Source organism: Notolepis coatsorum (assembly GCF_963971535.1).
Source record: "Notolepis coatsorum genome assembly, chromosome: 8".
Lineage (NCBI taxonomy): Eukaryota > Metazoa > Chordata > Actinopteri > Aulopiformes > Paralepididae > Notolepis > Notolepis coatsorum.
Window position 1 is genome coordinate 52,475,553 of NC_140172.1, and position 24,674 is coordinate 52,500,226.

Sequence of the window (24,674 nt, forward strand, 5' to 3'; positions counted from 1 at the left end):
CCCGGGAGGAGCGGGAATCGAACCGGGAACCTCTGGATTACCAGACGACTGCTCTACCTCCCGAGCCACTGTCACCCCCGTAGAGAGGTGTAGAGAGGTGCATAGCCAACACACGAGCCTATTTGTTGGTCTTGGGGGATTTCAACAGCGCGCGTCTTAAAAAGGTGCTGCCGAATTTCTATCAGCATGTGACCTGTCCCACCAGAGGCGAGAACATATTAGACCATGTATACTCGCAATTTAAGAATGGGTACAAGTCACAGGCTCTTAGTCCATTCGGTAAAAGCGATCACGCCGCCATATTCCTTTTGCCAAAGTACAAACAGAGTCTCAAGCGAACGCCGGTGGTCTCGCGAGAGGTTAAGCGTTGGGCCGTGACGTCAGTGGAGTCACTCCAAGCAGTGCTGGGAAGCACAGAATGGAGTGTATTCCGTGATAACACAGCCAATATTAACGAATACACCGAAACGGTGATTGACTATGTCTGTACTCAGGTAGAAGTAATAATCCCCTCCACCAAAATTAATATCTACCCAAATCAAAAGCCCTGGGTAGACAAATCCGTCCGTGAGGCTCTGAAAGTGCGCACATCAGCATACAACACCGGGCTGGTGACAGGCAACATGGAAGAACACAAGATGGCAAGATACAACGTCAGGAGAGCAGTAATAGAGGCAAAACGGCGTTACAGGGATAAAGTTGAACTTCAGTTTGAACAGGCTGACTCTAGAGGCATGTGGCAGGGCCTCAGAACAATGACAGACTACAAAGGAACCCCCCTCAAACTGAACAGTGACATCTCCTTAGCAAATGATCTCAACTCCTTCTATGCGAGGTTTGAGGCTGTGAATAACAACACCAGCCTACAAACCACGGCAATGGGGGGGGGGGGGTCTGCTGATGGAGACTCAGTGTTCAGGGTAACAGAGCATGAGGTGAGACGGATCTTTAAAAAAGTGGATATCAGGAAGGCAGCAGGACCGGACGGCATCCCCGGCCGCGTCCTAAAAGTCTGTGCCGACCAACTGGCCCCGGTATTCACTGACATCTTCAACCTGTCCTTGGAACAGGCTGTCATCCCCACCTGTCTGAAGAAGTCCACCATCATCCCTGTACCCAAAAAATCTACGCCCGCTTGCCTCAACGACTACCGCCCTGTAGCCCTCACCTCCATAGCCATGAAGTGCTTTGAGAAGCTAGTGAAGGGCTACATCTGTTCCTCCCTCCCCATCAACCTGGACCCTCTGCAATTTGCATATCGCCCCAACAGGTCCACGGAGGACGCCATAGCCCATGTGCTGCACACAGCAGCATCACATCTGGACAAGAGGCAGGGGAACTATGTGAGAATGCTGTTCATCGACTACAGCTCAGCATTCAATACCATAGTCCCCTCCAAACTCATAGCCAAGCTCAGGGACCTGGGCTTGAACTATGACCTGTGCCAGTGGGTCTTGGACTTCCTGACGGGCAGACCCCAGGTGGTAAGAGCCGGCAACTGCACCTCCTCATCCATCACGCTCAACATAGGGGCCCCCCAGGGCTGTGTTCTGAGCCCCCTCCTCTACTCCCTGTACACACATGACTGCGTAGCACAGCGGAACAACAACACCATCATCAAATTTGCTGATGACACAGTAGTGGTGGGCCTGATCTCTGCCAACGACGAAAGGGCCTACCTGGAAGAGGTAGAGAACCTGTCACAGTGGTGCCAGGAGAACTGCCTCTCCCTGAACGTCAGCAAAACAAAAGAGATGATTGTGGACTTCAGGAGGTCGGGGGTCAAGGACTACAGCCCCCTCAGCATCGACGGGGCACCGGTTGAGAGAGTGAACAGTTTCAAGTACCTCGGAGCCCACATATCCGAGGACTTGACATGGACCACACACATTGACAGTGTTGTGAAGAAGGCACGACAACGCCTCTACTTCCTCAGGCGCCTAAGGAAGTTCCAAGTCAGTCAGAAGATCCTTAGGAACTTCTACTCATGTACAATAGAGAGCATCCTGACCGGCAACATCACCTCCTGGTTTGGGAATAGCACTGCACAAGACCGTAGCAGACTACAAAGAGTGACACGTTCAGCCGAACGCACAATTGAAGGGGGGCTTCCCACCCTCCAGAACATCTACAACAAGCGGTGCAAGGGGAAGGCTAAGAGAATTATTAAGGACTCGAGCCACCCGAACAACTGCCTCTTTGAACTGCTGCCGTCAGGCAAGCGATACCGAAGTCTTAAGGCGAGCACAGAAAGACTCAGAAGGAGCTTCTATCCCCAGGCCATCAGGCTGCTAAACGAACAACGAACAATAATCGCTAAACGAACAATAATCACTATGCAACAACCATCAAATGCACACAGCACACACACCCACACGCACACACTCACTCAAACAAACAACACACTGCAGCACCCACTCTCCACACTTTAGATCACACAAACACACTTACACTTTATATTTATTGATAAAGGATTTGCACTACAACTCGTACACCTACTGTGAATTGTACCTAAACTGCACCTCGTCCATTTATGCCTTGCACTATATAGTATTGTATATTAGTACACTGCACAGTATTGTATATTGTATGGTAACTACGTCTACGAACATTGTACATATGTCTAAACTGAACACTGTGACCTCTTTTTTTACTTCTAATCTTTACTATGTTTTTATTTCATACTTATCTTGTCATGCACAGTCTCTGGAGCGCAACAGTAAGAAACATTTTGTACAAAAGTATTCTGTACCTCTGTATGACAACTATTAAAGAAACTTGAAACTTATGAGTTGATTCTTTTCAGGCATTATAACCTTCCTTCATTTTCCATCCACAGATTACTTTACACAAGTATTCTCGGTAAGACCGTTTTTGAGGTGCTAGTTGAGCTCCATTTCTATTTGCATAGACAATGCTGGGCTGAGGCACATTAGATAGTATAGGTTTACTTCAATATTCATTGTATGCCTACCTCGAATAATGGATTTTCTGTGGAGCAGTAATGCTGGGTTCGGGCTTACTTTTGACATACTGAGATTTTGACCTTTTCCCCAACTGTGAGAAAGGTGAATGTCCGTATAATCACCCACACTCCCACACAGAGCTGCCTCTACGCCTGTACCTTATTGTACCTGCTCCTTATTACTGTAAGAGTTCACTGACCAAATTAGTTTGAAAGAAAACTTGGTTATGACTTTTGAATTGCAGGTAGTATCACAAATAACCAAATATTGATCTTGTCTGAACATTCATGAGTTATGCAGTGATATAGTAAAATACGAAATGTAACAAGTTTCAAGTTTCTTTAATAGTTGTCATACAGAAGTACAGAATACTTTCATACAAAATGCTTCTTACTGTTACGCTCCAGAGACTGTGCTAGACAAGATAGTATCAAATAACATAGTATAGCATGTAATTTAGAAGAAGAAAATGAGGTCACAGTGTTCGGTATAGACATATGTACAATGTTCTGAGTTACCATATAATATACAATACTATGCAGTGTACTAATGTACAGACTTAACTTTTCTGTTTAAGGAAACCATGCCTTTATGGCTGTGCTCATCACCATTTTCATGGACACAGTGTATAAACATTTTGCACATATGCTTGTGAAGTTAAATGAATTAACTTTTCTAAACTCATTTTGGGTTCTTATTTGTAAAGAAATGTCATTGCCGTCCTTCTCGCAATCTGCGTTGGAATTGTAAAGAAAGTGAAGGGGTGTAATTGGGAACACCTCCCATTTTCACTCATATATAATATGAGTGATGGTCGTGGTTGTGGATAAGGGGCCTCATGATTGAACTCCTCATTGTTAAGAGCAGAATGAGGAGTAATAGTCCCAAACCCAATCACAGGTCTTTTCAGAGTCCTGCCAGTGTAATCGTGTCTGTCCAGATCCCTCTTGGATTTAGCTTTTTTCTTCTTTTTTTAAACTCTGCTTGGAAGGCACCTAATTCTAATTAACTGGAGAAGCAGATACCCCCCTATCCCACTCACAATGGATTGTAGCTGTACTCCACTTTATGTCAAAAAATTTTACAAATGTTTTATACAATACAGGGACCAGAGGCCAAATTTGAGCAAATCTGGGAACCCCTCTCTAAATATACCTTTTATTTTATTTAACCTTTATTTAACCAGCAGGTCAATTAACCTTCCTACTACTGCAGGCCCATTTAGAAAATCCCTGAACATGAACTTGCATCGGTTTGTGATAGATTATTAGTTACTGGTTATTTCAAAGTACCTCTTTGGTACCATTTTGAAGCTAACAACTAGGGCGTTCCAATGATATAAAATATGTGTATGATTATCATCAGTATTATTGTTATTATTCTCCATATGTAGTTGCACTTGAACTTGTTGAAATTTAACTTGAAGATACAAATTTAATTTCAAGCACTTTCCTTACTTGGGGACAGAAAAATTAGAGTGTATGGAATGTAGACAATCTTGTTGGCAATATAGAACAGCTGACAGATTAGAAATAGCATATTGTTTTTTTTACATATTACAAATTATTCATAAAATTATTTAATGTGTGTGTTAAAATTTGTATTCAAACTTACCCCGTTGAGCCTTGTCTTCCTCTAAGGCAGCCCTCTGCCTCTCTGCACGCATCTCACACAGGAGGGGGTTGGTCTCAAATCTCTGGGTCTTTGGCTAGCTTGTTGTTAGCCAGTGCTAGCATGGGAGCTAGTTCAGCTAATACAGGCCTGCCGGCTGTAAGGTTCATCTCTGGGGCATGCGGGCCGCAGCGACCGGGTCACACTCATCGTCGTTCTGGGCCGATAAAATTAAATATATTATATATAGAATATGACTCAATAATGAATAAACTAAATACATCAATGTGGCTATTTGAAAACATTGCATTCGCTAAATAAATACGTCAATTGTGCCTCTGCAAACAGCGTCAGTGTGCCACATGAGCTCAAGCAAGCATTGCTTTCCTGGGTGATTTTACAGTTCACAACGCTACTTTACAAACAAGCTTTTCGAGTGGAAAATATTACCCAAATCTCTGGAAAAACCTCTCACAAACACTATAGACTGTTGCAAATGCTATAATATGGCCAACAATTGCCTATAAACAGTACTTACACCATCGTTTCAAACTGCGCACAGGACCTCATTTGCTGGGGAGGATTTTGTTGCATGACCGCTGGCTCTGGGGATTTCGGCAAAAGACACGGAAATTGTTCCGGGAGGTTTTATATCCTCCCTGTGACGACATACGGAGTGATACTTCCGTCGATCTACCACATAGGGCATGGGACAAGACCATGCAAAAAAGTTGTCCCTCCGCCGTAAACTGCCCGAATGGGAGGAGATCGCCTGGCAACAGGCTGAACAGGGATCTAGATGGCGTCAAAGCTTTCTCCGTTACCGGAGGGTTACGGACAAATTCATATTTACAATGATGGCCTAGCGAGAGGACAAAGGCCCCTCGAAGGGTAACAGGGAAAAGTTTAAATAAAATAGAATAAATTATATATAGCTACTCCTTAATTCAATATTCCTCCTCTTTGAACATGTGAGGTGAATATGTCAGTATTTCCTATGGTCATGTTCATGTTAATGCTCAATTATTTAAATGTGTGGTGTATGAATATGATGAAAAAGGACACATATTATAGAATAATTTTAAGAGCTGGTCGTGACACACTAATACTACCAATACAACTGCATACCTATCTGTGTGACCCCTCCCCACACTCGCCTGTACATATTTAATGGTCGCTGTCTAGGGGACAACCAGAACCCAGTTGTCCTGTGATAATCTGGTTTAAGTAGGTATACGTTAGCTTGTCAGACTGGGATAATGGCCTTACCTGACCTAAGCATCTTTGAGCATTTGATTCGATTTTTATTTGGAAATTACAAACACATCATAAAAACAATATTATCATGACCAATTTGAGGATATCACCTAAAAGCATTAATTAAAACACTTATTTCCAAGGTGGTCCTCAATGGAAGACATAAAACACATACAAATGTAACGTCCCCAGGGCCGGCCCTTGCTGGGCCGGTTATGAGAATGACAGTGAACATTTCCTCCCTCCTGACAATGGTCGCCTACCTGGTCCCCTACCTCCTGACACTGGTCCCCTACCTCCTGACAGTGGTCCTCTACCTCCCTCTTGTGGCCAGACGAGCCAGTTGGTTCAGACATTGATTCTGCCCTTATTATCTCACATGCTTACTTTGATTAATGGGATGATTAATGGGATGTCACTGTGTGTATTGTTGTTGAACTTCCCCACCCTGGTGTGAATTGGTTTCCCTGGTTAGTGTTGTGTGTGTTATTGCTTTTTGTTGTCTAGTTTGGTGTTGTTAGATTCTGTGTTTTGGCCTGGCCCTGCCAGGTGTTGCTCATTGTAATCAGTGTCTGTATATATGCCTGTTAGTTCCTCACTTCCTCGTGGCGTCATCGTCTCCAGTACCCTCCTTGTTACCCTCACTCACCTTAGTGTTCCCTTGCTTCATGTCCTTAAGTGTTGTAAGTAGTTTATGTTTCCGTTTCCGTTCCTCTTTGTTTTCCCGTGTCCTTCAGTGTTGTTTTGTCTTAGAGCCAGCTCGGTTGAGCCTTTGTATGTTCCATTTTGTATTATTTCGTCCAAGTAAAGCCTTTATATATATCCCTGTTACCCTGCCGTCTCTGCCTCCTCTCTTCCTGGTCTGCAACTGCGTTCTCACCCTCATAGCAACCCCAATCCTAACATACAAACAGTCCTACTTCTTCTCTTTCTATCTGTCCTATAGTCCTGAGAGAGGCGTTTAACATGTATCTACACACATTGTTCTGTGCAACCTGCAGTACGTTGTTTAGCTTTTGGGAATGACTGCTATACCATGCAGAACATGCACAATTGAAATTTCACTGGATTAGAGATGCAACTAATAATGGTTTTACTTTTAGGTGTGTATCGATATAGACATTTTACTTTCTTTGAGTCTTTGGATAGGACTGTCACTGCAATTTATTATCTGGAGACAGACTGGTCAAGAGTGATTCCTAGATATGTCACACTTGTTTTGGACTCTATGATGTTCCCTTCACACTGTACTGTGGTCGTTTTCCTTTTCCTGAGCTTCATTTTAGTTCCAAATAAAATAGACTCTGTATTTCCTAAATGCAATAGGAGTTTGTTATCTATCAGCCAGTCCTTAAACAAGTCAAGAAGAAACATCACAATAAATCAAGAACAAAAAACCGATCATGAAATCCAAAACAACACTCCCAGACATACCCCAGCGAAGGTAAGGAAAAACTCACAAAAAAACTAGCAATAGAAAAAAGCACCACAGGCAATATTGAGGAGAGAAACCTTAGAATGGCCGTTCAAGGGGGGATCCCCCTTCTTGGATGTCGGTGATAGTAGTGTTGCTATGGATGATCGATGGGTGAAGAATAAAACAGGCAAAATAGTTAGTATGAACTAAGGCTGTCAATCTATTAAATGATTTGCTCTTTATTTAAAGGAGCAGCTAGTTTGAGGAAAAAGGGGTCTAATTTACCCTCTTCAGTTGATTTCCCAGCACTATAGCCAAGTACTTGTTAAAGCCCTATTTGTTGCATGTCGATTGCCGTTTCAAGCAACAAAATCCGTTCAGCGGTTCTCGAGTTACATGCCAATATGTTTTCTATTTTTATACTTTATTGTGTCAAAGAAAGTCACTTTACATTTAGGTATAGTATGTGTACCCACATACACATACATAACTGCACATATCCATACTTACATATGTACACTACATACACACACAAATGTACATACGCATATTTGAAATCTTGACACTTAAAAAAAATAAAAAATTACCCATCACCCATACAAAAATAAGAGACAAAAACACAAACAAAAGGGTGAGTACCAGTATAGACATAAGACATAAGACATGCCGATATGTGAGGCGTGCACCAAAGTCTTTAGCATACTTTAAATCTGTTCGAATACCACTCCCGACTCCCGAGGCTCTAACTCCGTCAATCATTTGGCGATCTCGAAGATGATTGGACAGGGTTGTAACCAATGAGTGTGGCTTTCCAATGATACCCCAAGTGGGGATAAGCGAATCAGGAATCTAGGTGAAATGCCATGAGTGAAAACAGGAAGTAAAAAATTTGCTGAATGCATTGGAGTCTATGAGAAAATGGAAACCTGCAGAGTTCACTGTTTTCCAAAACCCTGATGGATCTCAATAATAGTCTGTTTTTGGCGTTCTTCACCGCAGATGTGCATTTATCTATGATTTGTCTAACCACTTAACCTCTTAAGCCCGGAGCCCTATTTTCTGAAAATCTGCCTAAAATACATACCTAAGTAAATGGAATATTGCTCCACTTCTACAAGGTCCATTTGCATGTTCTTGGTATCTAGGGACATCTATGGACCTCAATGAATGTATTCCCAGTGTCAGAAATATTGTGTCTATTACTAGGCTTGCTTAAATTGTGATGAAACAAAGGAGAATATGAATTATGACTTTTCTTTTTTTGAACTTTCTTTTATTTTGTGTCATATTGAACATCACATTGCATTAATCATACAGTATAATATACTTGATTCACATAGTCAATGACATTTGTTACTCAGGCTCTTCCCTCTTATTCAATTTGTTTAAGGTATTCAGCGTAATCAAAATAAGCTGTATAATCCGAGTACGCCTCTTAAACAACCCAGTGGGGAGGGATTTTTACAATATTTTTTTTTTATGATTTTTTGTAGGATAAGAAACGAAAAAATAAATAGAGAAATAAATTTAGCAAAAGGAAAAAAATATATACTTTAACAGAAAAAAAAGAACAAAAAAAAAAGAAAAGAAAAAAAAAAAAGAGAGAGAGGGCGTCAGGCTCATGCTAATGTATCTCCAGGTACAAGGTTACAAGTGACCATCTCTGCATAAACATATCTTTTTTCAGTTGCAATTGTGCAGTCATTTCTTCCATTGTATACATCTGTCTCAGTCTCTTGGTCCATTGTTTGATTGTCGGTGGTTGATTTTGTAGCCATGCCATAGTTATCATTTTCCTTGCTATTAACAGTATCACTCTCAAGATATATAACGTATCTCCATAGTATGTGCCTTTCGGTATACATCCCAAGATATAGTACGATGGATTCAGAGGTAAGTCAAGATCTAGAATGGTTTTAATCTCATTTTTGATATTCATCCAAAATGTCTGCACCCTTGGACAGTCCCAGAAAATATGTGTATGATCTCCGATCATTCCACATCCTCTCCAACATAGTGGTGAGGACCCACCAGCAAATCCGGAGAGAACTTGAGGAGTCCTAAAGTACCTGACCTTGACCTTCCAGTCAAACTCCTTCCACATTGGGCTATTTGTGATTTTATGATTGCTTGAATGGCTGTCCTCCCATTCTTCATTTTCTATGATCACATTAGCTTCCAACTCCCATTTTTCTTTAATATAGGTGGTGTCTCCTGGATCGTCTAGTTGTAACATGTTGTAAATATTGGATATCTGCTTTCTTTCCATCAAGTTTTTTTCTATTGTGTTTATAAAGTACCGCTCCACATTTGTTGGTGGTCTCTTAATTGCTTCCCACTCACTGTGAGTCATTACATAGTGTCTTATTTGAAAGTATCTAAACATGTCTTTCGAAGGTAGATCAAAACATTGCTGTAGCTGTGCAAACGATTTAAAACAGTCTCCTTCCATTAATTGATTGATAGTAACCAGGCCCAAATCCGCCCATTTTTTAAAACCCCCATCCTCCATAGCTGGCCGGAATTCTGTATTGTCTGCTATTGGCATGGCCCTAGATATTGATCGTGGACCTCCCCCCTTTTTCCTTACACTTTCCCATACCTTTAATGTATTTGTAATCCATTTGTTACCAATCTTAATTTTTTTCCAGTATGCTTTCCCCAGGAATATTATGGATCTGAGAGGGGTCTTTGGAATTGAGTTTTGCTCAATCTGTACCCATCCTGAGTCTAGGTCCTTTTGTATCCAATGCACAAGTATGCGTAATTGAGCTGCCCAGTAGTAGTTTCTTAGGTTTGGTAGAATTATGACTTTTCTTTGCATCTTTGACAGTGAATAACACCATGCTAAAAATGACCAGACAAAACTGCCACTGAGCTCATTCAGTACCTTCTTGAGATCACGTGTACACAAAATCTAAGGAAATGAATAACGGGAAGATGATTAAAAATGGCGGACTTTCGCGATCACAACAACAGAAAAACTAAAATCTATCTAATAACACTTTAAAGGGGAACTATCTTATAAATGGCCTTTTTGAGTGTTTAGCATTGTTTCCTAGCTATGTGAACTTATATTAATATGATCTATGTCTCAAAATTCTCATATTGGCGCATTCTTCCAATTCTCCTCTCACAATATTCACCCTCACTGAACTGAGTCATTTGAAAATGTGCTGATATGTGATGTCAGAAAGACACCGCTGCATGTTAATGTTCAGGCGAAGACGACGCTGCGCAGTGGTTTAGGAGCCCAGGCTCAAAACAGCTCGAGATCTTGAGGTAGAAAAATGCTGTTTTTGAGGACTTGATTAGAAATACAAAACAATGAATAAAAAAAATATATATATTACAGAGGTGTTCGTTCCATAGACTCACAGGAATTGTGTAAAAGTGCCCAAATAGTGAAAGAAATAGTAAAATAGTTCCCCTTTAAACTATTAGTAAACTAACGTATTGATGATAATATACATTATAACTGCTGTTGTGACATGGTTATGATGTTTATACTTGAATACGTTTGAAAAAATAAACAATGATTTTGTCAGACAGTCTGTAGAGCTTGATTTATGATGTGTTGTCATTTGCGGTCCGCCCCCGCCAGGGCCGGACTGGGGAAATAATTCATACCGGGAGATATAGCATGAAATATAGCCCCAGTCAGGCCACTTTTTAAGCGGGGGTCTGGAGGTCCCCGACCAGGATTTTTTTTGTTACAAAGACTTCATTTCACAAACTAATGAGCCAACAATTGCTTAGTACAATGTACTGTTATGAACCTCAAATAAAACTGTTGTGGTACTAGCAATGCTACTCTCTCCACCTTCAAAAAGAAAAAAGCAAGAGCACAACATATTTTTCTATTTACTATTATAATACAGTTAACCACTCTCTCCACCTATTCAAACAGAGCAAGAGCACAATACCATATTCACTTTACTGATGCACTACCCATCAACAGTTAAAATAGCCCTTTACACAAACATTAAATAACAGACCTTTCATTACAATACTATAATAACAGTAGCCACTGCCAGAATAGTGACACATGTATCGCGTGTGGTGAGCACATGCATGCATGCACAACGAAGACAGAAGATTGCTTTGTCTCAATCATTTTAACTATAAAATGAGCTCAAAGTATGAGCTCACTGACTGAAATGTCCAACAAAAAGCATCAATTGTCAAATAATATTGATCACATTAACTAGACTAGATGTTTTTGAGGAAATTAGAAAGGGAACAACAACTTAACCCTTGTGTCTGATCAGATTTTTTTTTTTTTTTTTTATAACTTTGCAGTGATTATGTTTGTAGCCAATATATGTGGCAAAGGTGTGTAATCTTTGAATTATCTTTGAATTATTTTGACTTTCTCTTTCATAAATTGTTTATTCAACTTCAGCCCCAATCATAACCACCACATATTGTTTTTTGTAATGTCAGATTTAACAACTCCTTTCAGAAAAGTGGGAGTATTTCATTTTTAATCTGAAGTTCCACCCTTTCTCTTTCTTCCACTGTCCATCTTGACATCAACGTTAATTGACTTTCGCTCTACTGTATATCTCCCGAGTCCCTCACTACCTGGCTCACTGCCTGGCTGTTATTCTGTGAGAGTGCCATCTGCCATTCCATTCGCCACCTCCACTGTCAATCAGTTGTATCGCCTGGTCCTGCCTCCACCAATCACAAGCGGCAGCACGGCTCCATTTGTGTGTGTGTGTGTGTGATCCGCGAGAGGGAGAGAGTCAAGAGAGATAGTTCTCCAACTCTGTCGCAGACAGTAAAATCCTGGTTGTTCCCCACCCACCTATAGGTTATCTAACTATCGCGCCGCGCCGCCGCCACAACTAGAAACAATGGCCTGGCAAAAAAAAAATTATAATAAAAAAATAATTATAATTTTTTTTTTTTATATAATTTAATTTTTTTTTTGTATCTGTGCAGGCCAGGCTACCGGGAAAACTCCTGGTGCTCCCGATGGCCAGTCCGGGCCTGGCCCCCGCAAATGAAGAGGTTAATACAATACTTTTTACATCCTTATATTGGGAGAATAAGTCTGCAATCCTGTCTATAGAACTAGCATCAGCAGATGTATGTGTACAAAAAGTAGTTTTGTTCAATTACTGTATTTTGCAGGGGTTGGGTGCTGGTTTGGCTGGATTAAGATCTATGTAGCTTCTTCAGTAGTTAACTACTGTAGGTCATGTAGTTGGGGTAGTTTTCTGCAAGCTACATAATTCCCTAGAAATCTAGCATTTACCTGATTCCTCCTCAACAATTGCTCTCTGTTCTCGCCATAAAACACCCTCAGGCTGCCTAAGGGAGATTTTGTGTGCTTTGGTTGATTGATTGAATTGATTGAAAAGTTTATTAACAGATTGCAGAATGGGTACAGTACAGTACATCTCAATACATACAATTGTTAAGGGGATGCAGACCAGAGAAAGACTTTCGTCTTGTTTACACCAGGGTCCCCCATTTTCAATTCATCATAACATATATGACATACATGACATACAGATAGACAGTACTGCTACATCTATACATTTATGACATATCAGATTTGCAAATACAGTACTGTTTGTGATACAAAAGTGTCCAGAAAAGGAGTGTATATACATTTGGCGTAGAAACTGTACATTGGAGGAGGTTGGTGGGGTGGGGGGGGGGTTGGGTAGGGGACACACACACATTTTACACTGTACATTGGAATGTTGACAAAGCCTTACTTGGTCATTTACTGTACAACTAGGTTAGGACATTTGTAGGGGCCAGTTTCGAATTGCAGTCTCACGTAGGTGTTTTTTGAGAGTGTTTTTGAAGGTGGGTAGTGATTCACATTCCTTTACAGCTTTAGGCAGGGCGTTCCACATTGATGTGGCATAATTGCGAAACGTGTTTAGTCCCTTGTTTGAGCCGAATCTGGGTTTTACATGATTTGTGGAGCTCCCTCTGGTGTTGTGATCGTAGTATTCACTGACCTTTGGGAAGTATTTTGACATGTACATGGGTACCTTGGTCGCGTAGTGTAACTTGTAGACCAGGCCCATTGCAAGTTGCTGTACTCTGTCGTCTACTCTAAGCCATCCTAGGTTGTCAAAGTGGGCAGGGGTGAGGTGGGTTCTAGGAGTCAGGTCAAGTAGTAGTCTGACTAGCTTGTTTTGAGATGTTTGTAATTTGTTTTTTAGTGCCTTTGAGGTGCTTTGGTACCATGAGGTGCAAGCATAGTCGTAGTACCCTTGAATGAGTGCTCCTGCTAGAGTCTTCAGGGTATTCTTGTTTACCAGAGAGGAGATCCGGTACAAGAATCGCGTTCGTTGGTTGACTTTTTTTATTACATTGGATGCCATTTTGTCACAGGAAAGATTAGCCTCTAGGATGGAACCCAGGTAGGTAATTTCATCTTTCCTTGTGATAATATTGTCACCCACTGTAACCGAGAAGCCGTCGGTCTTGCTGAGTTTGTTATTTGAACCGAAGAGAATGGACTCTGTTTTGCCCATGTGTAATGATAGTTTGTTGTCGGCGAGCCATATGCAGATTTTGCCTAGTTCCGAGCTGAGGGCTTTTTCAACCTGTAACTTGTTCTTGTCAGAGACCAGCAGGGCTGAGTCGTCCGCAAACAGGAACAAGTTGCAGTCACAAGCTGACGACTGGTCATAGTGCTAGCTTTGAAACGAAGCTCTAATGAAATAAAATCATAATTATAATAGATACGATTGTATCTGTAGTTACATGAGTTAGCACTGAGCTTCACAGCTGAAGCCCACTGAATCCACCTATCTGTGTTTGCTGAACAAAGTGCACCAGAGCTGGTGAGTAATATGTGGCATTATATAACCTTGGGGAAATTATGGGAAAAGCTTTACTCCACTCATTATAGGATGATTGACTGGCTGGTAAGTAGACTGGTGTTCAGGAGGCAATGGCTATTAGGGTTACCCATAGTGCTAACTCATATAACTAGAGAGACTGTACATTCATATCTATCATTCCACATTCTCTTCAGTACACTCTCCTTTAACATTGGGGCTCTTTGGCTAATATCTATCTGCACTCTCTGCACAGTGCCCCCCCCCCCCCCCCCATTGGAGAGACTAAATATAGGGAGGGAGAAAAGGGGGATTTTTCTAAGCTCTCCCAATTATAGTAAAAAGAGTGGATTGTGTCAACGGCTGGATTAGTGAATGCTGAAGGGCAGCGGAGAGAGGGATAGGGGGAACACAGAGAGAGATAGGGGGAACACAGAGAAAGATAGGGGGAACACAGAGATAGATAGGGGGAACACAGAGAGAGATAGGGGGAACACAGAGATAGATAGGGTAAAACCGAGAGATATGGAGGGAAACCAGATAGAGAAAGGGGAAAACAGAGAGAGAGAGAAAAACTGAGATAGAGGAAAATAGAAAGAAGTAAATGTACCCATGTTTTAATTATTTTTATAATTAATTTCGTTTTTGGAGAATGCAAGTGAATGGACAAAGAAAACGAGGACACATATTGTCATAGATGCTAAATGCATTTCCTGTGTGTTGCCACTAGGGGCAAAGCGTCTAACCGTGAGTGATAGATGCACTTCACATCTAAAAAGATGATCCTTGTCCCCCACACAGAGACCACAGATGCAACTGATGAAGACACTAGGACTATCATGGCTACCATAGCTAGCTATACAACCAACTGCTCCAGCAAAGTTGATTATTGCTTTAAAAGCAAAGGTGTTCCCTAACTATACCATTTCACAAAGGGACATGTAAAAAGCTTTTCAAGGTCTCTCCACCCAGTAACGATGTGTAATGAAACTGTTTCGCAAGATCATTATTCTGCTTTTATCTCCTAACCTCCTGTCGACATGACCATGCTTTAGTGCTATTATTGTTGAAAAATGTGGCTGCTCCTTGTATAATCAATGTCAGCTATAGCCTCCATTTTTAAACATGAATTATGAAACACAAGTATTTATGTCAGCCTTCTGCTTTTCACAATTAATCAAATACTGAACAAGACTAAATTAGTTTGGAAAAGCTTTGAGTTTTGCAAACCTCTTGGATGGATTCTTGGAAGGCTGTGGATGCGATTCGATTAGATTAAATGTATTGTCAAGTACAGAAGTACAGAGTACAACTATAGGTTTGCAACTAACCAGAGTGCAAAGTCAGTGAAATGCATTGTAGTGTACATGTATCTATGGAGTATACTGTATATGAAGAAGCTACAGAGTAAATATGCTAAGCTAATGTATGTACAATATTATTATATACAGTGGTACAACTATGAATACACTATGTATAACTAACAAGTAACATGAGTATAGATAAAGGTATAAATACAGATATAGATACTTCACGGTTTTAGTTTGGAACCCAATATGCAGACAAAGAGAAACGGCAGACAGGAGGGGGTATATTTAATTAGAATAAATATATAAATAGAAAGGTCAAGTGTCCAAGCAAGGGGTTCGATACACGGAGACGCACTCATACAGTCCGAGATGTGTGCGTGGTTGAGTGAGTCAGACGGGCGGGGGTCAGAGCAGGTGCAGGATAGTCAGCCAGGCAGGGGTCGAGATGGGTACAGTTTCTCATACGTTCCGAGGGTAGAGCACAGAGAATCGTCGGGCAGGCTAGGGGTCAGAGCAGGTCCTTGTATGCAAGCCAGTATTCCAGGTACTTCGCCAGGCAGGCTGTGGAGAGAGGAACGAGAGTACAGAGTTAAGCATGGTCGGAGAACCAGGCATAGAGGTCCAGGCATAGAACAAGTGGGCATCAGAATATAGAACATGAGAGCAAAGTAACACGACTAACTGGTAAATACGAAGTTACGATCTGGCAACCTTTCAACATCTGGGGCGGGGTTATATCCAGTGATGTACCTGAACGCGTTCAATGAACGATCGTTCATGAACGCGTTCATATTTTGGGCGAACGTGAACTGAACGGTCTGTATTTCTGCTAGATGAACGTAATTGAGAACGTGTTCATTCTCAGCGCTGTATAACAGCGTTCAAAAGTGCGTTCATTCTCAGCACTGTATTATAACGGCGTTCAAAAGTGTGCCAGATTTCATATGCCTTTCAGCCGAAAACCCAGTTAAAACACACCGTAAACAGGCTTCAAAATAATGCGGAAAACCACCCAATCTGGCAACAGCAAGCTGCCTGTGATGCGTACGCTGCCTGTCACCCCTGGCTGTCGCACTAAAATATACGTCATTAGACTCCTCACAACAAGAACAATGTGGAACCGCGGAATCAGCAAGCATTAGTATGGACGAAGCCGAGAGCAGCTGCAGCAGCACTCGCTCAGAGTCAGACTCTACGGGGTTGGCGTATGAGCATTTAAAAGAGTTTTACGTTAAAGTCAGTAAATGTTTTGCACTTTGAATATTGAACTTTGAGGTACAACCTTATTTTCATACCTCAGCCTGGTTCCTACCTTGTGTTGTGTTAGTACAGAGTTATGTCGGCACATGTTTATATGTTATATGTTTGCACAATGACTACTTTCACTTTTGGTACTTTAAGTATATTTAGATTATTATACTTAATAAAGACCACTCAAGCAGCACGTTTTTCCTCATGTTTTTGAAAATATACTGTAGAGATGAAAGCTGCAGCTGCTACTAGTGTGGACTGAATGGGCGGCAGCAAAGCGTTATGGAAATGCCAGTATTCTGATTGCTGTCTGTGGTTCTATATGGGTTGTGGCCAAGGGCGGAACTCTCTTGTCAGTGGTGGGGGGGATACATTTGGGGGCGTGGTCAGTGGCGGAGGGGTGCTACGTATAGTTGTCTGGTGGCGGGGGTGGGGGTAGGGGGGGTGAAGGGTGGGTTCCCCCCCTTTTCAATTTTTTTTTAATCAGTTGTGCAAGTCAATTTTGGTGAGTTGTTTCTATATAATTCACTTATGACAAGTCATAATGCCGCGCGAGTCTCGGAACGTGCATACTACGTTGTGTGTATGAGAGAGAGAGAGAGAGAGAGAGAGAGAGAGAGAGAGAGAGAGAGAGAGAGAGAGAGAGAGAGAGAGAGAGAGAGAGAGAGAGAGAGAGAGAGAGAGAGAGATCGCGCTATTTATCACAGTTTCACACCAAACTGGGGAGGGGTGTTACAGTATGTAGCCTATTTGAGCACACCTGAATACTGGGCTGTTGTTGATATGCAAAGACAACTGTGGTACTTAGCGCGCCGGGTGCTCACTTGACTTTGCATGACAATGGCTCAGAGATGGCCAAGCAGCCGTTTTCCTATCACGTCGCGTCACCATTTATTATCGTGCAGCGGACACTAACTGCATTCTGAAAACATGCCGGGGACACTAACTGCATTCTGAAAACATGCCGGGGACATTTCCCACGGACCCCCCCCCTTAGTTACGCCCCTGGTTGTGGCATTACATTTGACAAATAATAGCTTGCAGCAACGTATTGAAAAAATAACTATAAACTATAAATTAGTTCATTTCTGAAACCATGAACTTTAGTTCAAATTTTTTTATTATGAACTATGAACTGAACTAGTTCATTAAAAAATGTGTGAACTGTGAACTGAACTAGTTCATGTAGAAAGTGAACTTTCCCAACACTGGCTATATCCCAGACGTAATTGGCCCGCAGACATCAGATCAGCTGCCACGCTGAACACCACACCTGAACCTACCTAACATAACAAGAGCGGGAGAAGGGGGAAGAGAGAGAGAGAGAGAGAGAGAGGGAGAGAGGACCAGGAACCATGACAGATATATGTATACAGTGTCTAAAGTTCCAAAAGCACCTTTTAGTGCAGAAAGATGAATGACGCCATGTATTAATCTTGTGTCATTCTACCACTGGGTGTTGTTTGTACCAACGTGTTGTGTTTCAATTGCAAATAGTCAAGGAATGAGGTTGATTTTCTGAGTTTTTATAGATGATGTAGGAGTCAGAATTGCTCAAAAGAATTAATCATAATTCGGGCGGCTGGGTGGCGTAGTGGAGATTGCGCTCGTCACCAATGCAAGAGACTCCGGTATCGAATCCCAGTCTCAGCATTGCCTTCGACTTGGGCCGGCCGTCGTACTGGCTCATTTGGCAGAGTCAGCGGGTGGAAGTCGATGGGTGGGGATTGGACCTTGTGGACAGCGACTCCTACAGATCGGTTGGGTGACGCCTGCACAGCAGAGACAGGAAGTATCGGGGGCAGCGTGAGCCTCCCACGCGTTACTCCTCGCCACTGAGAGTCCGCGCTGTCTGGTGAAAAGATGCGACAGGCTGCCTCCTCGTGTACCGGAGGGGACACGTGATGCAAGGCTATATCCTCACTACAACCGACCAGTGGGAGGCATAGTCTAGCAACGTTCAAGACAGGGGAGGGGAGAATTGGCAATACGAAATTGGGATGGGAGAAAAATGGAAAATGAGGAGAAAAAGTGGATAAAAAAAAATAAGAATGAATCATAATTCTTCCCCTCACGGCACCCCAACTCCCCAACTACACGTTTTGCTACATGTCAGAGGCTGAGCTGAAGCTAATAACAACACACCACCATTTTGTTTGTTAACCCTAGCAGCAGAATCTTGGACGTATTGTAGCCTGTTCAGGGCATTGCTGGGTAGCCCTACGAGGACAGAGTTTGCGTAGTCGAGACGGGAGGTGACGAAGGCGTGAATCAGAGTCTCTGCTACAGAGTCGGGGAGAGATGGCCGGAGTCTGGAAATGTTCATTATAAGGAGCTGTTGAATCTGTTTGCACATGGTCCTTCATGCCCTATAAGGAGCTAGCGGGGCGTTTCTGTATGCAAATTTGGGTGTATGAGAACACGCTTTCAGTGTGTTCAGAATCAGTGACGTTCTTCTTCATTCATGGAATCGCAGCTGCGATCATTTTGGTAACTTACGAGCACCTCTCCACACGTTCAGGTATCCGGGGGAGGACTATCATCTTACGAACTTCTTACAAGGTTATTTATGAGGAAACGTATGACAATGAGTAGATGAGGTCCATCTCCCTTCCCTGATTGCCCTCTTCTTTCCTTAAACCTCTTTGCTGACAAGTCAGACCAATGGACCCTTAGGGAAACATATTGAGAAATAAACAAATAGTCTCCTGATGAAAAATGTGCGACTCACTGAGGACCAGTGATGATGATAGATTTGTCTATAGCTCACTGGGCTCAGATTAGTCTCAGTCTGGCGGAATTTATCGGTGTGAGTCAGCGGCTGAAAACCAGAATAAACCCATTAATGCATCAAAGTCCCTGCCCCCCATCCTTCTTTCTCTTTGTGTGTGTGCATGTGTGTGTGTGTGTGTGTGTGTGTGTGTGTGTGTGTGTGTGTGTGTGTGTGTGTGTGTGTGTGTGTGTGTGTGTGTGTGTGTGTGTGTGTGTGTGTGTGTGTGTGTGTGTGTGTGTGTGTGTGTGTGTGTGTGTGTGTGTGTGTGCATACTTTTATTTAATCAGGCAGGTCAATTAAGAAAAAAATCTTATTTACAGTGACGGCCTGGTGAGAGGACAAAAGAGCCTCTTGAAGGGTAACAAAAAAATATATAATAATAATAATAATAAAATAAAAAATAAAAGATGTATGATATATTTACACATTTTCACCCTATTCTAACCTCTAGGTACAGGCTGTGCTACAGAAGGCTGGCATTTCTTTATCCAAATGAAACAGGACAGCACAGCGTAAGAACATCTCCATGGCGTCAGCAAAATACACCCCTTGTACAAATGAATGTGAAGAGATATCCCAAGAACAAAGGTCACTCGTGGAAATATCTTGAGGAAAGTACAGAGTGTGACTTCTGAAGAACACAGCTGAAAGAAATCCAGCTCTTTCATAGTCTGCTCAAATGCAGTCAAGACTGAATCAGAAAGACGCCGGCTATGAAGAATACGAAGCAGACTGTAATGTGACATGCAGGAAAATATAGTGAAAGAGTCCATTTCCATAACCGCTGACACATCGGCATCCATACTATGCTCTCTCCACCACCTACCAGTTACAAGGAAAACAAAGGATATCTTTGACCTTTCCATGCTTTTATGAACAAGTCACAGGAGGTGCGCGGTAGACCATGACTGAGACCCTCCAACTCTCTTCCTTGCAGGTGAAGACCCCGGGGGAGTGGGAGGGCAATGAGGCTGACCAAGGATCGGTGACTTCCCCCGAGGCGGCAGACGATAAGCCGACCGCAGTCGCCTCTTCCTTCCCCTCCTCTGCCACACCAGCCCTCCGCCGCAAACGCTTCAAGTTGGGGCGCCTGAAGGATGTGCAGACGAGCGAGAGTAGCGGTGTCAGTATGGCCAGCGCAGCATCGGCAAGTGGATTAGGGCCGACTGGGAGAGAGACCAGGAGAAGGGGAGCGTCAGCCACCCCGGGGTCAGGTGTGCACTCCCTGCCCACAGAGTACCTGCAGCCGCCCTCGATCGAGATCACGCCGTCCAGTGACGAGGATGCAGCGGCCGCCTGGTCCAGATACTCCACGCCCAGCGCCTCGCCGAAACGGAAGAGATTCCTGCTGCGTCGTTGGCTGAAGATGCGCGAAAAGGAGCATTCCAGTGAGATCAGGTCTGTATATGACAGCAGGAACCTCTGGGTTGAACAATGTATAGCTTACAACTGTAGCCTACATAGTTACAACATGTCAAGGTGTTAAATCTAGGACTAAATATTATAGGGTAGAGATACTGTTCATATAGGTAGCTTGAGATAGATCACCTGTTGTTAGGAGGATTGAGGCCTCTCAGAGAATACCCATGCTTGCTCCATGGATTGACCACTAAAGGTTAAAGTTACAGTTAGATTTGAACTTTAAAAGCGCTTAAAATTCATTCATTTATCACATGTTTTGTATGCAAAACCTTTATTAAAATGTGCAATATTTTCCTTGAAATGTATTGTAGTAAAAATATAAAGTTCCCTTAAATGGAAATGGAAAATGGAAAAATTTGAAATAAATAAATATAAATACTAGAAATACTAGGAAGTACAAGAACCTCAGAACTGCACTTGAGCACAATGCTTTAGTGAAAGTAATTCATACTAAAGTTAGTTCCTATACACATTGTAGACAGAGGCCTCAGTGTCCTTTAATGAAGGAGAGAGTAATTCGACCACTTATCATGATATTTTTAACGTCTAATAAATTAAACATAATTTTTCAGCAGTTAATTTTAAATGAGAGATAGTAATGGCTGAATTGTTAACACGTTTGTTATTGATTACTAGTGGTTTTTTTGCATACTGTAGTTAAATGGAATCCCATTGGAAAATACTAGTAGGCCTACTCTAATACCAACCTCAAACCTTAACATTAACCAAAAGTTTGTGTTAGGTTGAATGGTTGTGTGTCGAATGGTAAGCTATTTGATATTCATCGTACTGAAAATCAAGCTGAAGTTGCATTTCATGCATATCCAGACGCAGCCGCCCTGAGGATTTTTACTTGAAGTGATATGTTGAGAAGAACTCATTGACGAAAACCTTATAAATATGTTGGGGGTAGATTTACAATTTGGGCAAGTGTGTTTAAGTCTTCTTTTGAAAACAAATTAAAGATATTTTGCTACCATCAAAAGTGGAGGGCGAATATTTTTTTATAAAAAAGTGCAGAGATTCATCCATATGGGAGCTGCTTGATGCATGCATAACACAATAAATGCATCAAGGTATTCTCAGCACCTGCAACTAAGGCGGTTTCTTTATTAAGGTAAACTAGTAAAACTACACATACAATGTTGCCTTGGCCATTATTGTTTTGTGCGGGGAAGGACGTCCAGACAGAACTCAGTTCTCTGTTTTGTCTAAATATCTCTGCAGGCACGAATGCGCCAGCTGGGAGATTATGTTTTTGGTTGAACATCATTGCGGCCAACCATTGCAGACAGCAATGCTAGCGTTAACGTTAGCTTCTAACCCGATACCAAATAGTAATGTTGCATTATTTATATGCTTCTAACATCTGTAAGACATTTCTGTCTTTCTTGATAAAGGGGACTAACAAGACCAGACCCTATCTCTTTGAATGGGGAGTTATGTGTATCCAAGAATCTGTCATAATTTTTGCTTATTTGAATTTATTGCAAATGACTTACAACACAGCATGTTATGGCAACAGATACACAGATACAAAAAGGACAAATTTGTGATATGAAAATATATTTCTATATATATATTTCAGTTCCTGGGACAATAATATGAATGATCACACAGAGCAGACAGCAATATTCTCAAGGTACATTCATTATTGATATAATTTATGTAAAGTAAAAACAGGCGTGGGAATTTCTTAAGGCACTAGGGATTTTCTCGCACTTCCAAATGGCTTCCAGCTACGTTAATTGAGGCCACTGGACTCCCCCCCTGGTGCCCACACGGTTGAAAAACGCGCGCTAAAGTGCCCTTTTGAGTGGTGAAAAATGAGAGGGTGTGCCCTATTGGTGCTTTTCCAATGGTCTAAACTTGACCATGTGCCCCACGGTTAAATAATGTCATGCAAAAGTGCCCTTTTGAGTGGAAAGAATTTGAGGATGTGCCCTATTGGTGCCCCTCTAATGGTTACACGTGACCATGTGCCGCCCCCATAGTTGAAAACATTGCGCTAAAGTGCCATTTTGAGTGGCAAAAGTGAGAGGATGTGCCCATTGGTGCCCTGCCAATGGTTAAACTTGACCATGTGCCCCCACAATTGAAAACATTGCGCTAAACCTAAAGTGCCCTTTTGAGTGGCAAAAACTAGAGGATGTGCCCATTGGTGCCCTTCCAATGGTCTAAACTTGACCATGTGCCCCCACAGTAGAAAACATCACGCCAAAATGGCCTTTTGAGTGGTGAAAATTAGAGGACGTGCCCATTGGTGCCCCTCCAATGGTTAAACTTGACCATGTGCCCCCACAGTAGAAAACATCACGCCAAAATGGCCTTTTGAGTGGTGAAAATTAGAGGACGTGCCCATTGGTGCCCTTCCAATGGTCTAAACTTGACCATGTGCCCCGGCGGTTAAATAATGTCACGCAAAAGTGTTAGCTACAACTCTGAGTGAGCAACCCGTCACTACAATATTCCATCCATTTAAGTTTTCAGTTTTAGACACATCCCCTCTTGAATGTTCAGATGCCAGAGGGCTTAATGCAGTCTGAGCTGTAACCCTGCATCTTACTGTACTGCTGTGTGAGGTATAGGTAATACATCAAGCTTTCTTTGAAGTTGCAAAGATTGAGTTTGTTTTACCAATTATGCATTACTAAATACTAATGTATGTACACTGCAAGTGCTTTTATTGATGGCAGTATGTTTTAGCCTAGGCTAATAGGCTAGCTGTATTACTACTGTAGCTAGCTAACTAAACAGGTACCTTGCTTAGCTGATTCTATGCTAACCTGTGTTCTCAATTTAGAAATAAAGTGTACAAATTATTTTAGTATAATTTGCACAAAATATAGCTACCCATAGCACTTTAAAGTTCAGTGTGAATTGCTTTTTAAAGCTAACATAAGAGTGGTAGTAAACTTAAAAGTGGGTTTAGCATTGGCCTATATTCTATGATTACAGAATGCCAAGGAGAGAAAGAAATCGGAAGAATATTAAAAAGCAACTGAAAAATGCTGCGAGAGGCAGCTTCTCTTTGAAAAATTGGGTCCAAAGCAACAATAGTATAAGGGAAGAGATAAGGATACAGGTATGTATTTGTAAGTCCTCACTACTAGCTATGTGTACAAGCTTGTCTCACAGAGCCATAGAGCCATAGTTTGGATTATAACTGCGAATCTGGTGCTAACATCGCCAATAATGCTTATTTTGGACAGAACAATGTCTCTTAAACATAAAAATTTTAAGTTTAATGGAGATAATGGGGAAGATAGAGAGGGGGGAGGGAGAGAGAGAGGGAGAGATAGAGGAGAGAAAGAGAGGACAGGATGAGAGAAGGAGAGGACATGAGGAGAGAAGGAGAGGACAGGAGGAGAGAAGGGGAGTACAGGAGGAGAGAAGGAGAGGACAGGAGGAGAGAAGGGGAGTACAGGAAGAGAGAAGGAGAGGACAGGAGAAGAGAAGGGGCGTATAGGAGGACAGAAGGAGAGGACAGGAGGAGAGAAGGGGAGTACAGGAGGAGAGAAGGGGAGTATAGGAGGAGAGAAGGAGAGGGCAGGAGGAGAGAAGGAGAGGACATGAGGAGAGAAGGAGCGTTAGGAGAGAGAAAGGAAGAAGCTCAATGGCACTTGAATTAACTTTAACATGTTAAACTGTTTTATATCCTGTAAAAATATATGTTGTAAATCATCATCATCATTTATTTATTCGTACATGGAATTACCACAGTCCAACAGTACATTCATATAATTCACCAAAAATACCATGGCCGAAAGGAACAGGAAGAAGAAAAAATCTTATATATACATTTACATTTAGTCATTTAGCTGACGCTTTTATCCAAAGCGACTTACA

The 24,674-nt window shown here is 42.0% G+C and overlaps 1 protein-coding gene across 1 annotated transcript in view; it reads left to right on the forward strand.

The window, feature by feature from the left end:
* The first annotated feature begins 20,517 nt into the window (after positions 1-20,517).
* The window catches only part of LOC311233767 (protein Aster-B-like), a 264,385-nt gene continuing 260,228 nt past the window's right edge, over positions 20,518-24,674 (forward strand). The window contains exon 1 of the mRNA XM_084320782.1: positions 20,518-20,805. Coding sequence (XP_084176908.1) covers positions 20,533-20,805 — 273 coding nt within the window. The 5' untranslated portion in view covers positions 20,518-20,532. The remainder of the gene's footprint in view (positions 20,806-24,674) is intronic.